The sequence below is a fragment of the Rhinopithecus bieti genome, unplaced genomic scaffold (assembly GCF_001698545.2).
Source record: "Rhinopithecus bieti isolate Rb0 unplaced genomic scaffold, ASM169854v2 scaffold_36315, whole genome shotgun sequence".
Classification (NCBI taxonomy): Eukaryota; Metazoa; Chordata; class Mammalia; order Primates; family Cercopithecidae; genus Rhinopithecus; species Rhinopithecus bieti.
In genome coordinates, this window is record NW_016815814.1 from 449,610 (window position 1) to 462,190 (window position 12,581).

At 40.5% G+C, this 12,581-nt stretch overlaps 1 protein-coding gene across 2 annotated transcripts in view; it reads right to left on the reverse strand.

The window, feature by feature from the left end:
* MXD1 (MAX dimerization protein 1) overlaps positions 1 to 12,581 on the reverse strand; it is a 28,377-nt gene extending 15,796 nt beyond the window's left edge. For both annotated transcript variants that reach the window (XR_001881772.1, XM_017853769.1), the window contains exons 1-3: positions 12,061 to 12,581; positions 11,252 to 11,351; positions 5,712 to 5,741 (exon numbers count right to left, since the gene is read on the reverse strand). Coding sequence is in view for 1 of the 2 variants with exons in the window: in XM_017853769.1 (XP_017709258.1) it covers positions 5,712 to 5,741; positions 11,252 to 11,351; positions 12,061 to 12,133 (203 nt within the window). In the remaining variant the exon portion in view is untranslated. The remainder of the gene's footprint in view (positions 1 to 5,711; positions 5,742 to 11,251; positions 11,352 to 12,060) is intronic.

Sequence of the window (12,581 nt, forward strand, 5' to 3'; positions counted from 1 at the left end):
ACTGAATTAGTTTCTCATGCCAGACCAGATGCCACTGAAATACTGTTTGACCAAATGGAAATAACAGCTTAGACTGGGCTGCGGAGTCTTCCCCATGGAGCCACACAGAAATCTTCTGTCCCAGGATCAGAAGACTCCGGCAGAGGTAGTAGCTCTAGACCAGGCACCTAATTCCAGCAAGAGCTGCATATGCACCATTCCAGAAAAAATGGATGTCTACTATTAAAGGAGATGCCAGAGCCATCTTTTGAAAAAAGAGTCTATTCTGGGCCGGGCGCGGTGGCTCAAGCCTGTAATCCCAGCACTTTGGGAGGCCGAGACGGGTGGATCATGAGGTCAGGAGATCGAGACCATCCTGGCTAACATGGTGAAACCCCGTCTCTACTAAAAAATACAAAAAAACTAGCCGGGCGAGGTGGCGGGTGCCTGTAGTCCCAGCTACTCGGGAGGCTGAGGCAGGAGAATGGCATGAACCCGAGAGGAGGAGCTTGCAGTGAGCTGAGATCCGGCCACTGCACTCCAGCCTGGGTGACAGAGCAAGACTCTGTCTCAAAAAAAAAAAAAGAAAAAAGAGTCCATTCTACCACCTGGCTCCTGACCTATTGGCTGTAGCTTACACGTGTTCGCTCAGTCTCCATTTGCTGAGGGGCTCATTGAAAGGCTTTATTTTAAAGTGGAGGAATTCTCAGTTAAGAGAAAGATATAGCAGAATTATCATCAACAACAAAATATTTAAATATTTTTATATTCCAACAATAATCAATTAGTTAACTAAAATGGGAAACCAATAGCAATCTAAAAACACACAAATCCAGGAATACCTTTTACAGGACATGTATAAGACCTGTGTGGAAAACTTCGCTACAAAACTTTGCTTAGAGACAGATCTGAATAAAGAGAGATCTCAGTAAAGACACACACCAAATCCTGGATGAAAAGATCTAATATATAAGTATGAACTTTTCAAGGTTAATTTATATTGGAATTATGCAATGTTAATTTTTAAACTCCCAAAAGAATTTAGGGGTTGGGGAATTCATAGATTAAAGTTTTTTCCAGGAAAAATAAACTGGTGAAAATAGATAAGAGTATGGAAAAATAAAAAAAGGAGAATGCAACGGTATGTATTGGCATAGGAAGAAGAGATGGATCAAAGGACTGGAAGAATAAGTCTAGAAAGAGACCTAGCCATAAACAAAAATTAAGTATACACCAAAGGCAGCAACTTGAATCAGTGAGGGAAGACTGATTCTGTAAAGCTAAATGACAAACTGGACAGTTACGTGATAGAAAAAGTGTCAATATCTTTCACATACGTCCTTTATATTACGGAAACTTTTTAAAATAAAGAAAAAGATAAATTCTTCAGTAGAAAATTGGGCAAAGGCTATTGAATAGACAATTTGCACAAAGAGACGCACAGAGTCAAAGACATCAACACTGCTCAACTATGCTAGTAGTACAAGAAATGCAAATTAAAACAAGTTGCCTGTGTGGGTGTTTTTTTTTATTTTTTGTTTATCAAACTCATAAAGGTTTTAAGTTATAACATCAACTTGTGAAGTGTAGGGAAAATACTGCCTATAACCTGCCTGGTGGACAATCCAGCAATCCTAAAAACGTGTTCACCACCAATTCCACAGCTATAAATTTATCCTAAGGAAATAATTATGATGTTGGACAGAGATTTTTCTACAGGTGGTTTAAGAAAGCATTGTTTAGGTTCTGGAAGAATCCAAAGTAGGGGACTGATTACCTGAGGTTTAATGTATTCATATAATATAATACTGGGCATTAAGTAATGTTGGAAAAGGAGATTTAATGACTCTGGAAAATGTTTATAACTGGAAAAGATGCTACAAATTATTACCATATGATCCCATGTTGGTTAAAAAAAACTGTACACAAAAGTCTAGATGGATATAGAACAAATGTTAGCAGGTGTTACCTCTGAGAGGCCTATTACAGGTGATTTTATATTCTTTGTGCTTTTCTGAATTTTCTAACTTTCCACACAAAACTATATTTTCAGTTCTTTTCCAAAACAATTGGAAAGATATATTTCCAAGTTCCATTGGTTTTCTCTGAGTGCCAGAACCATGGATGATTTAAATTTTTAGTATTGTTTTCTATATTTCTCAAAATTTTCTGCAAGATTAGTTTAAAAAAAGAAAAACCACACACACACACACACACACACACACACACACACACACACCCCACACCCCCAAGGGTGTTTTCTTAGGAGCTCAGACCCAGAAAATTAGTTAAAATGCAGAGAAACACAGGCCATGTGCTGACTGACAAACCCTCTGTAGAGTGATATTAATCTGAGCTCCTCCACAGCAGTGAGTAGCCTTTACTGGATTCTGCAGTCCCAGCACCTACTACATGGCATCTTAGGTGCTCAATACCTATTCTGTTGAGTAGAGAATACTACCACCACCATTCTAGAAGTCTTTTCATTTATTGTCCCACCAATGCGAAGATACTTCAAAGTGTTGGTGTTGGGTATAATATCCTTACAGTTGAGTCCTGGTAACATAGAGTAACACTAATTATTTAGGATCTCTAAAGTGCCATAGAAAAGGTTTCCATTCAAGAAAACTAACCCAAGTATAATCAGCTCTGCAATATCAAAAGGGAAAATCCCATTGTTAGAAGTTCTTTTCCTAAGTTGCCTTTTCTTCTTCTTCTTTTTTTTTTTTTGAGACCCATAGCAATCTTTTTACACTTGATTTTAGCCAAAAGGCCGAGAAGCAATGAAAGCCATGATGATCTTTTTATGCAATGTTATCAGGTAAAAAATGGCTAAAGTGTATTAGCATTTACCAGAGTGGTATTCTTTTATAGAACTCAGCTACTAAAACTAGGAAGAGTACAAAAACAGCTGTTCAACTGACCTCCAAACCCTGAAGTTCGTAAACATCCACACTAATAAGAGAGGGGAGCCCAGCAACTTTAACCTCCCCTGAACTGCAGCAACCAATGCTTGCTTAAATTAAGTAAACTGAGTCCTGATTTTCCTTCTCTTCTGTTCACATGCTCTAGACTACAAAGATTATCAAGACCTTTAAAGACCAAATTCCAAAAAAGAAAAGAAGGAAACTAGATAACTAACCCTTCAACAAGCAAAACTGACTGGTCATATGGAAGCAAGCTCAATTATAGGCAGCTTGCCTAGTGGTGACTTCACGTCCACTCTTCTAGAATTTTTACCTCCAGATTCTTGTGCACACCTCAATCTTAGCACTTAGTATATTAACTGAAACTGTCTCTGCATCTTTACCATTGGACAAACTGCACATTTATCTTGGATGAGGACCTTGCTGATTTAATACCCTACTATGAACGCATTTAATACCCAGTAACACGCACAAGTTCTGGGGCCATCACAGACAAAAAATAAACATCCCTGAGGTGCTAAAATAAACAATACAATTGACATTCTGTGGCATTCCTGCAGAGGCAAAAGTCACGAAGTTTTAGTAAGTCTTTATGTGAAGGGATCAAATTTTAATAATAATAATAATAATAAATAGCAAAGTAAAGTATTAGAGGGGCGAAGAACTAGAAGACTTTTTAGTAGAAATAGTGCCGGTTTACCCACATCACTGCAAAGGCAGGAAGAAGGGAGAGAATCTGAAGAGAAAATCTAAAGATGAGAAAGAGAAGCCACACTGACTACCTTTCCACTTTAAGAGATACTTTTGAGTTTCTAGTTCATGATATGTAAATAGCTAAAGCATAAAGGAAGCTCCAACTTAAAACATGGTCAGTCACGATCATAGAACAATTAAAAGGGAAGACAAAGGGATGAGCAGAAGCATATGTGCAGTGAGGCACACTCACCATCACACACACACACACACACACACGAAATTCCATAGTGGAGTAAAGCTAACCGCCCTCTTCTAGAATTCTGCCTGCCTGGGAAGGGTTTGGTCTGCCCTTTCACTGATGAAACATAAATATAATTCAGATCCTGACTTTCAGAGTCAGGCTCCTTTTTCAAAGAAGGTTGGCAGGAAATAACCACGTCTTTACAGAGCCATCATTACACATCCTTTTCTTGTTCATGCAGGGCACTGAGAAAGCACTCAATTTGGATGGGTAGCCCGCATTTCAAATTGATGGGAGCTCAGAGAATGAGGCTAGTTCAATGGTTCTCCGCCATGGCTGCACATGAGAATCACCTGAGGAGCTTTTGAAACATATGAGTGCAGAGCCTCAACCCAAACCAGTTAAATCAGAATTGCTAAGGGTAAGGTCTGGGCATTATTTTGTTTGTCTGTTTGTTGGCTTTTAAAAGCTCCACAGAAAGTTATCATTAATTTTTTTTCAGTATGGTAAAACCAAGTGTTTTTTCTTTGTTGTTGTTGTTTTGGGTATTTTGTGGCTTTTTTTTGGTGTTTACTAGAGATACAAGAAAATTTGCTTTAAAATACTCCACGGGGAGAGGTGGTTTTGCTTATAGAAAACTGGCAAAATGCTGATAATTACTGAAGCTGGGTAATGGATACATAGGAGTTGATTACATTAGTCACTCTACTTTTGTAGATTTGAAATTTTTTTTTTTTTTCTTTTTTTTTTTTTTTTTAAGACAGAGTCTCACTCTGTTGCCCAGGCCGGAGTGCAGTGGTGGGATCTTGGCTCACTGCAACCTCCGCCTCTAGGGTTCAAGGGATTCTCCTGTCTCAGCTTCCCTAGTAGCTGGGATTACAGGCACGTGCCACCACACCTGGCTAATTTTTGTATTATCAGTTGACACAGGGTTTTGCCATGTTGGGCAGGCTGGTCTCAAACTCCTGACCTCAGGTGATCCACCCACTTTGGCCTCCCAAAGTGCTGGGATAACAGGTGTGAGCCACTGTACCTGGCCAGATTTGAAATTTTCTATAATAAAAAGTTATTTTATAGAATCAGCAGAAATAAAACTTTGTTCTCTACCTTCACCAGAAAAATCTACAAGTGTATGTGTATAATGTGTTTAATATAAAATATGTTTAAAATACACAGAAAGCTTTGCAAGTGAATCTAATGTGCAACCAGAGTTGAGAAGCACTCGGCGGCCTCACTGAAGGAGGGGCAACTTGATTTGGAAAATAAAGATTTAAGTAAGCAGCAAGAGGCAATCCAGGTGAGAGAGATTCCACTCAGGCTGTGGCAAGCTGGAGCCCAGTGAGGGTGGTAGGCCTCCTCTAGTTAGGCACCATCTCCAATTTCTGCCATGCATACATTTGCCTGAATTTTGAGACTCTTCATTCACAAGTAAACTGCAAATACACATACATACACATGTTAATACACAAGTGTTAATATATACACACATATATTATGTTTGTGTATATATATTTATGTATACATATTTTAGATAACATTGCCAATTATATTCAGTAGCATGTAATTTTTAAAAAACACTATTTGTGGAAATATTGCCTCTTACTAAAATGCTTTGGTCTGTGGAAAGTCAAAAGGCTTTCTTCAGGAGTGGGCTGGTGGGGGTGAGGGTTAGGGGTGTAGTCTTTTAACTGGCAAGCTCTATATCTACCTAAGTAATTTATGAGCAATGCTGCTTAGAGGGCCCTGGGTGAATTCTGAAATCAGGTGCTATTAATGGGAAGAGTCAAAAAGAGCAACCAAGTTTGAACTTCATGAACAGAGAACGCAACAAAGCTCCCCGCATTCCACCTCCCAAATCCCCAACTCACCTATTCTTCTCCATTTCATTGTGAGTTGATCTGAAAGAGGGAACAATAAGAGAAGAATAAGATATTTTTGTCTTAAAGAACTACTTCAACACCAACACAATTCTTTTAACTTCTTTCTCTCCGAAGTTGATAGGAGAGATGTAGAAAGTGAGAAAAATTCACTGGGCTTTACTAAAAAAATTAGTCCATTTGAAGAGTTAGATAAATATAAATACCTAAAATAGAGTTCAAGGTAAAGAGACAAACCAAGAAGCATGCCTTCTCTAGTGGAAAAATAATCCATTTTAAGACAAGGAAGAAAAGGGGTCTATTTACACAAAAACAGCTGCACAAAGCAATGTGAATTTGCGTTACATAATACGACAAAGCCTTCTTTAGGCTAAGGGTAGAACAATGGAGGTAGCATCCCTACCCCACCCCTGCAGTTTTCCCTAGGGGTAGCATACACCAAAACTTTGTGTAAAGTTGCTTGACTATGCTATAAATAGTAAAATAACCCTCTTCCCCAATCTTCTGACTCCCTGAAGTAACTATCATGTACAAGATGCTACTGTTAAATAGCAACCAAATGCTTTTAGGAAGGGGTTTCCAAAGCTCAGCTCAACATAAAGATGATAGGTTGGTTAAAGCAGAAGTTAGTGAAATGTGAAGTCCAGCTTTGCTACTGATATGCTGTGGAATAAATAAAATTCTTTACTGTCCTGTCACTGGTTAACCTGTCTGTAAGATGAGAATAAAAATAATTACCAATTATTTACTGAACAAGTATAGGCCAATGAGGTAGCAACTGTAAAACTGATCAGAGAGCCTTGGATGAACGGTGTGATAGATATGAAACCATATGATTAGTGTATTTATGGCTGACCTTAAAGACAAGGTCTGGCCTAAGACTTTATGGACAAGTTACCACCAAGTTATAAGAAGTCAATGTGGCCCTTTTAGTGTCCTCCTCACACAACTCCTTCCTAACCAGTTATAAATTTGGAAGAAGCTACCAGCATTATAAAGGAGCTGAATCTTGACCTTTCTTATGAAAATTCTCCGGAGTTTAACCAGCTCAGGAGTTTACTCCCTGCTTCGGCTCATGAATTCTGTTGGGCCATCCATAATCAGCACCTTACTGGGCTTAGGAAATAAATTCTCACAGCAATCGTGGAGGAATACCACCTCAAGAGTGCTCAGCCACTTATTTACATCAGGGGCACCACCACCAAGTTCACTCATCAGAGAATGGGGGTAAGGACAGCGAATGTGGGGGGATGGCAGCGGAAATGAGGAGGTTGTCTTGAAATGAGAAATTTCCAACCTAGCATTAAACTTCTCTTCCACAAGGACCTTGGGAATCAATTTTTATTCACAAAGAAAAAATAAATGAGAAAATGACAGTATTTTAAGTTTAGAATATTTGTTTTCTAGGTAAATAACACATGGACCTCATGTATTCAAACCAATCCAAAATTGGTTAACTTAAAAGTTTTAGGCTGGGCGTGGTGGCTCATGCCTGTAATCCCAACACTTTGGGAGGCTGAGGTGGGCGGATCACAAGGTCAGGAAATTGAGACCATTCTGGCCAACTGATGAAACCCTATCTCTACTAAAAATACAAAAATTAGCTGTGCGTGGTGGTGGGCCCCTATAATCCCAGCTACTCGCTTGAACGAGAGAGTCAGAGGTTGCAGTGAGCTGAGATCGTGCCACTGCAATCCAGCCTAGCAACAGAGGGAGACTCCGTCCCAAAAACAAAACAAAACAAAACTTTAAAATTGTCAGACATGGTGGCTCAGACCTGTAATCTCAGCACTTTGGGAGGCTGAGGCAGGAGAACTGCTTGAGCTCAGGAGTTGGAGACCAGTGTGGGCAACACAGCAAGAGCCCATCTCAATTAAAAAGAAATAAAAGCTTTACATTGATTCACTTGGTTATCCCTCAGCATTCTCCAGTCACATTGTTCTGAAGGTTTATTGCCTTCAGTGGCCAACAGGATACTATAGTTAACAAGTATCTGGCATATACTGCAAACCTTTGGCTCTAAAGCACGTGGCATTTTAACTTTAACCAGGACTAGTAAATTCAAAGTCTGACAGATTTTTTTAAATGGATGAAAGTAGATGGGCACGGTGGCTCACACCTATAATCCCAGCACTTTGGGAGGCTGAGGTGGGTGGATCACTTGAGGTCAGGAGATCGAGACCAGCCTGGCCAACATGGCGAAACCCCTTCCTTACTAAAAATACAAAAATTAGCAGGGCATGGTCACATACGCCTGTAATCCCAGCTACTCGGGAGCTGAGGCAGGAGAATCACTTGAATCCGGGAGGCAGAAGCTGTAGTAAGCTGAGATGGTGCCACTGCATTCTAGCCTAGGCAACAGAGCAAGACTCTGTCTAAAAAAAATTAATAAATAAATAAATAAACAAAATAAAATGGATGAAAGTATATGCCAACAGTTGGTTCAGATTACCCTCTTTCACTGTAGACAAGGACCATCCCTTGTAGGTGGAGGAGAAGAAAGTGAATAGGTTGAGAAGACAGTAGAAAATAACAGCATACAGGAAATTCTTACCAAAATATTTCTGGATTCTTTGAAAATATATAGATAAACTAATAAATAGAGTTATATACTTATGTAAAATTTTGAATCCCCAAAATAAACTTTTAAACAAACTCCATAGGAAGCACAACTTCTTCCAAAATTTGAACAAAATTTTAAAACTACAGATTTTCTTTGATTACTTGAGAGTGTTAAACACGTGGTGCTTTTCAAGGGGACTTATAGCTAATGGCTAGAGCATTACTGAAGGGTATCCAGTTTACTGAAACTGAGTTATTAATAAAAGCAGCCCTTTCAAAATGATCAGTTCCGAGATGCCAGCCACCTCCATTGATGGGTAAACATTTACATTTTTAATTAAAGCATTATAAGAACACATTGATACCTTGTGTCAAAACTATTTTCCATGTGATTATGGAAAACAATGGATAACTCTGGAATCACTGATAAAGGTCAAATTTCACCATTTAAAAATACACTCTAATAAAAAAATAACTAAGTCAAATTATGGCGTATCTGAGATAACCAGGAAAAATCCTTGGGTTCAAAAAGACTCCTCATGTCAGGTCACTCTAGCCACTATCTTATAAAACAACTGGGTGGCAAGTCCTGAACTTCCTCTTTCATATGAGTGCCAAAGCTTGCTTTACTCATTGAACAAAACACACTTTAAAAAAGTTCTAGATTTCAATTCTAAATAATTAGTAATTGACTTCAAAAATCAGTAGGAAAGAAACTTCCATCTTCCTACGGATAGTTTCAAAAACAACTGATATTCACAATTTCATTTTCGTTTTTGTTGTTTTAATAAGCAACCAGAGAAACGTGAATAAGATCTGCATTTTCAGTTCCCAAGAAGTTTCCTATGTGGCTAAATCTTATCTTTTATTGTCCAAGGAAAAGTACCTCCCCAGACTCTACAAGCAAAAAGCACAGCATTTCAACCTGTATGAACAAGAGTAAACTGTTATCCAAGGGTTATGTAAACCAGCAGTAATCTCTCCCTATCCTTTACCTCAGTTCAAAATTCTGACCATACATGGCTGAGGATATAAAGCCGATTCAAACCATGGGGTCAAGCTGCTTTCTCCGTTATGATTGCTTGTTCCTCAAAAAAGGAGCTATTCCAAATGGTTCATGAAGGAAATGATCACACTGAAAAAAAACTACCTGCTCCTGCCTCACACGTTTGCCTAGTGCTACCTCTAGGTTTAATCATGGTCTCTCAGAAATCCTTACACCACTGAATATATTACACTAACTCACTATCAGTCAAGTATATGGACAACTGTGATAATCCCCTGTGTCTAACCATGGAAAGCAAACCAACCCACTAACAGAAGAATTTGTAGCCTTTTTTTTTTTTTTTGGCATAGTACTGATTATTAAAGAGAAGATACTAGAAAGAATCCATTTCTTGGCTTAAGATTCTTAACTACTATTATTTTTCTTTCCTAATCACCTTTTGGGACCAAACCACTTCAACATCTCATTTTTTTTATCCCCACTAGTGAACATCCCCTACAACCTTCCTGTGAAACTAAGGAAAAAAATAAAGTGTTAAGGTATTAAGCCTCAGTAAGTAACACGGACAATTCCTCTCAAATCATTAGTGGACAATAATAAAAGCCAAAATGGACTATGCTTTTCCAGAAAAATTAACTGAAAGGCCTCAAAATTCTTCTAAACAAATTTTAAAAAATTACTGTAATAAAATGCAACACTGCTTAATTGTTTTTATACCATTGCATATTACAAGTCAGTATTAACATCCTTCTTAAAGTGCCTTCATATCCATGCACAAAACTACAGGCTACCACCTTCAGGTAATGCTAAGATTAGAGGACAAGCAAAACCCACCAAGTAATTATCAGGTTGATTCTTCATGTGCCATTTTTATTCAAGGGCATGGCACAAGTAATGCTGCTCACATCCTGTGGTTCCACCACCGATACTAATGAGGTGAACCAAATACAGAAGACGCAGCAAGAACAAGTGAACAAGTGGTTTTTAGGTTTAAGTGGGAAATTCCTGGTCTGTATTAAGCCACAGAGGATATCAAACAGACACTTGCAAGGAGTTATTCATGAGGGTGAGGGAGGGTTGAGGATTCTAAACCAGTGACGAAAAATTCAATGCTTTTAATTTACTGGCAGGAAAGGTATAGTTGAAGGGATCTAATAAAACGAATATCCTAGCCAACTACATTTTAAGGGCAAAGAAGGGAGAAAAAGGGCAGTAACATTGATGGACTATTTATATGTACCAGAAACTATGCACAGTACTTTAATATGTGATTTAACTGACCATTAACCAAATCTCCAGTGAGAATCACAGCTTTTAAGAATTATGGTATGAGACAATTTACAAGACTAACATGGAAAGGTTGTAGCATATTAATATTTCAGTATTATATATTCCTCTATCACTAAAGAGGTACATTTCAACCTCAATCATTCCTCTTTGCCATTACAAATAGAGGTGACAAATTAGAGTATCAAACAAACCACTGTATTTAATTTACATGTCAATTCAAGTATGAGCTCCTAACACTTATGCCGAATCAGGTACTTTAATGTGTTTATAAAATCATTACAACGAAAAGTAAAAGAAATGGATAATGTCCAGCATTTTGACTTATAGAAAACTTGCCCTGATCTGCAACTTCTTAAGGGAAAATATTGTCACCATTGCTAATCTCACTTGAAGCTTTCACAGATTTTTTCTGTTCCAAAAGGGAAGAAAAGCGAAATTAAATTTTGAATAAAGTTCATAAAAAATGTAAAACATTTCTATTTTTCTTTTCAGTTCCCTCAACCCAAACAGAAACAGCTTCCTACAATGTCTTAAGTCCATGTGTACATTACTGAATCATGACGGCCACAATGTAATTTTATAGGGTTATAATCACAACAGGCAACTTACATTCAGCAGTTTGTGTCACCTACAATATAATCTAAAAGACAGAAAGAAGTATTTACCAAATTACCTGCTACTGCTGTTATTCTTTTTGGATTTGTTCCTCCGTTTTAAGGCATCTCTGTCCTTGTTATTGTATGGTAACATGGAGGCATAACCATGTTCAGCTTCTAGAAAACAGGAGGATCCAGTTAATGAATGGGCCCAGAATATTTAATACTCTCTCCTCTCTACAGTATTTCCTTTTTCCTTTATTTATCTTTAAAAGAATATTGTGGAAATAATTAAATGGAGTAAGGAGGAATTCTGAGAACAATGATTAAAAAAAAAAAAAATAGTGTGAATACCCTCAGTTCGGAGCAGGTGTAAAGAGGATTCCAGCTGCTCATTGTTGAGAACGACACAGTAGTGGCTAAGCTCACGCAGCCTGGGTTTCCCACTGGCAACGTCCAGCAGGTTGGTGCGGGTTAAGTGGAACCAGCCTCAGGCGAAGGTGCGGGGCAAGCACCGTGAGGCGCTGCTCCTCTGCCCAGGAGACTGGGGCGCTGGACCCACCTGGGGGCCGGCCGGGACCAGCCCGGGTGAGGTAAACCAGGGAGGCTATCGGAGGGGGCCCCGGCCGCCCACTCGGGAGGGACTGGGGAAGGGGCGGCGTTCGGGACTCTGGCGGGCGATAGCCCCTTCTCCATCCCATTCATTGCTCTGGGGGCAGCGGCGGCCTCCCTTCGGACCGCGCGTGGGGAGAGCCGGAGGGGTTGGGAGCGCTCGCGGTCTCCCTGCCTCCAACCACCCCCGGAGCGGCTGGGCGGCCGGACCTGAGGCTGGCCCCACAGGACCCCCGGCCTCGGTTCGAGTGGACCCCTTCCCGTCCCCGTGCACCTCTCTCCCGCCGCTCCAGATAGTCGGCCGCCTCCAGCAGCATCTGGATGTTCATCCGAACCGCCGCCGCCATTCTGCACCGGGGGCCGGAGCCACGGGACCAACCCCCACTGCCCACGGGCTCGCTGCCGCCGCCGGACCGCTATGGAGCCCGCTGTGGACACCGCGAAGCAGGGCTGAGGGAGCCTCTCTGGCAACCACGCTCGACAAGAGAGGGAGGGGGGCCAGTGAGCTGGGCACCGCCGACACCGTGACAGAACCCGGAGCAGAAGCAGCCGCCACCGCCGCGGAGTGTTTATCCCCGACTCACCATCTCCCCGCCCCCAGCCCCTTCTCTTGACAGGCCAGCTTCGGCCGCGTTCCTCATTGGGCCCCCCAAAGAATGCCCCGCCCCCAAGCTTGTGCGATTGGGAGAGGGCTTCACGGCTCCATCCCTCAAAGTCCGCTCCTCTCGCTGGTTGGTCACGCTTGACAAGGCCCGGGCTCCACCCCCTCTTCCCAATTGGTGACAGGATTCGCAA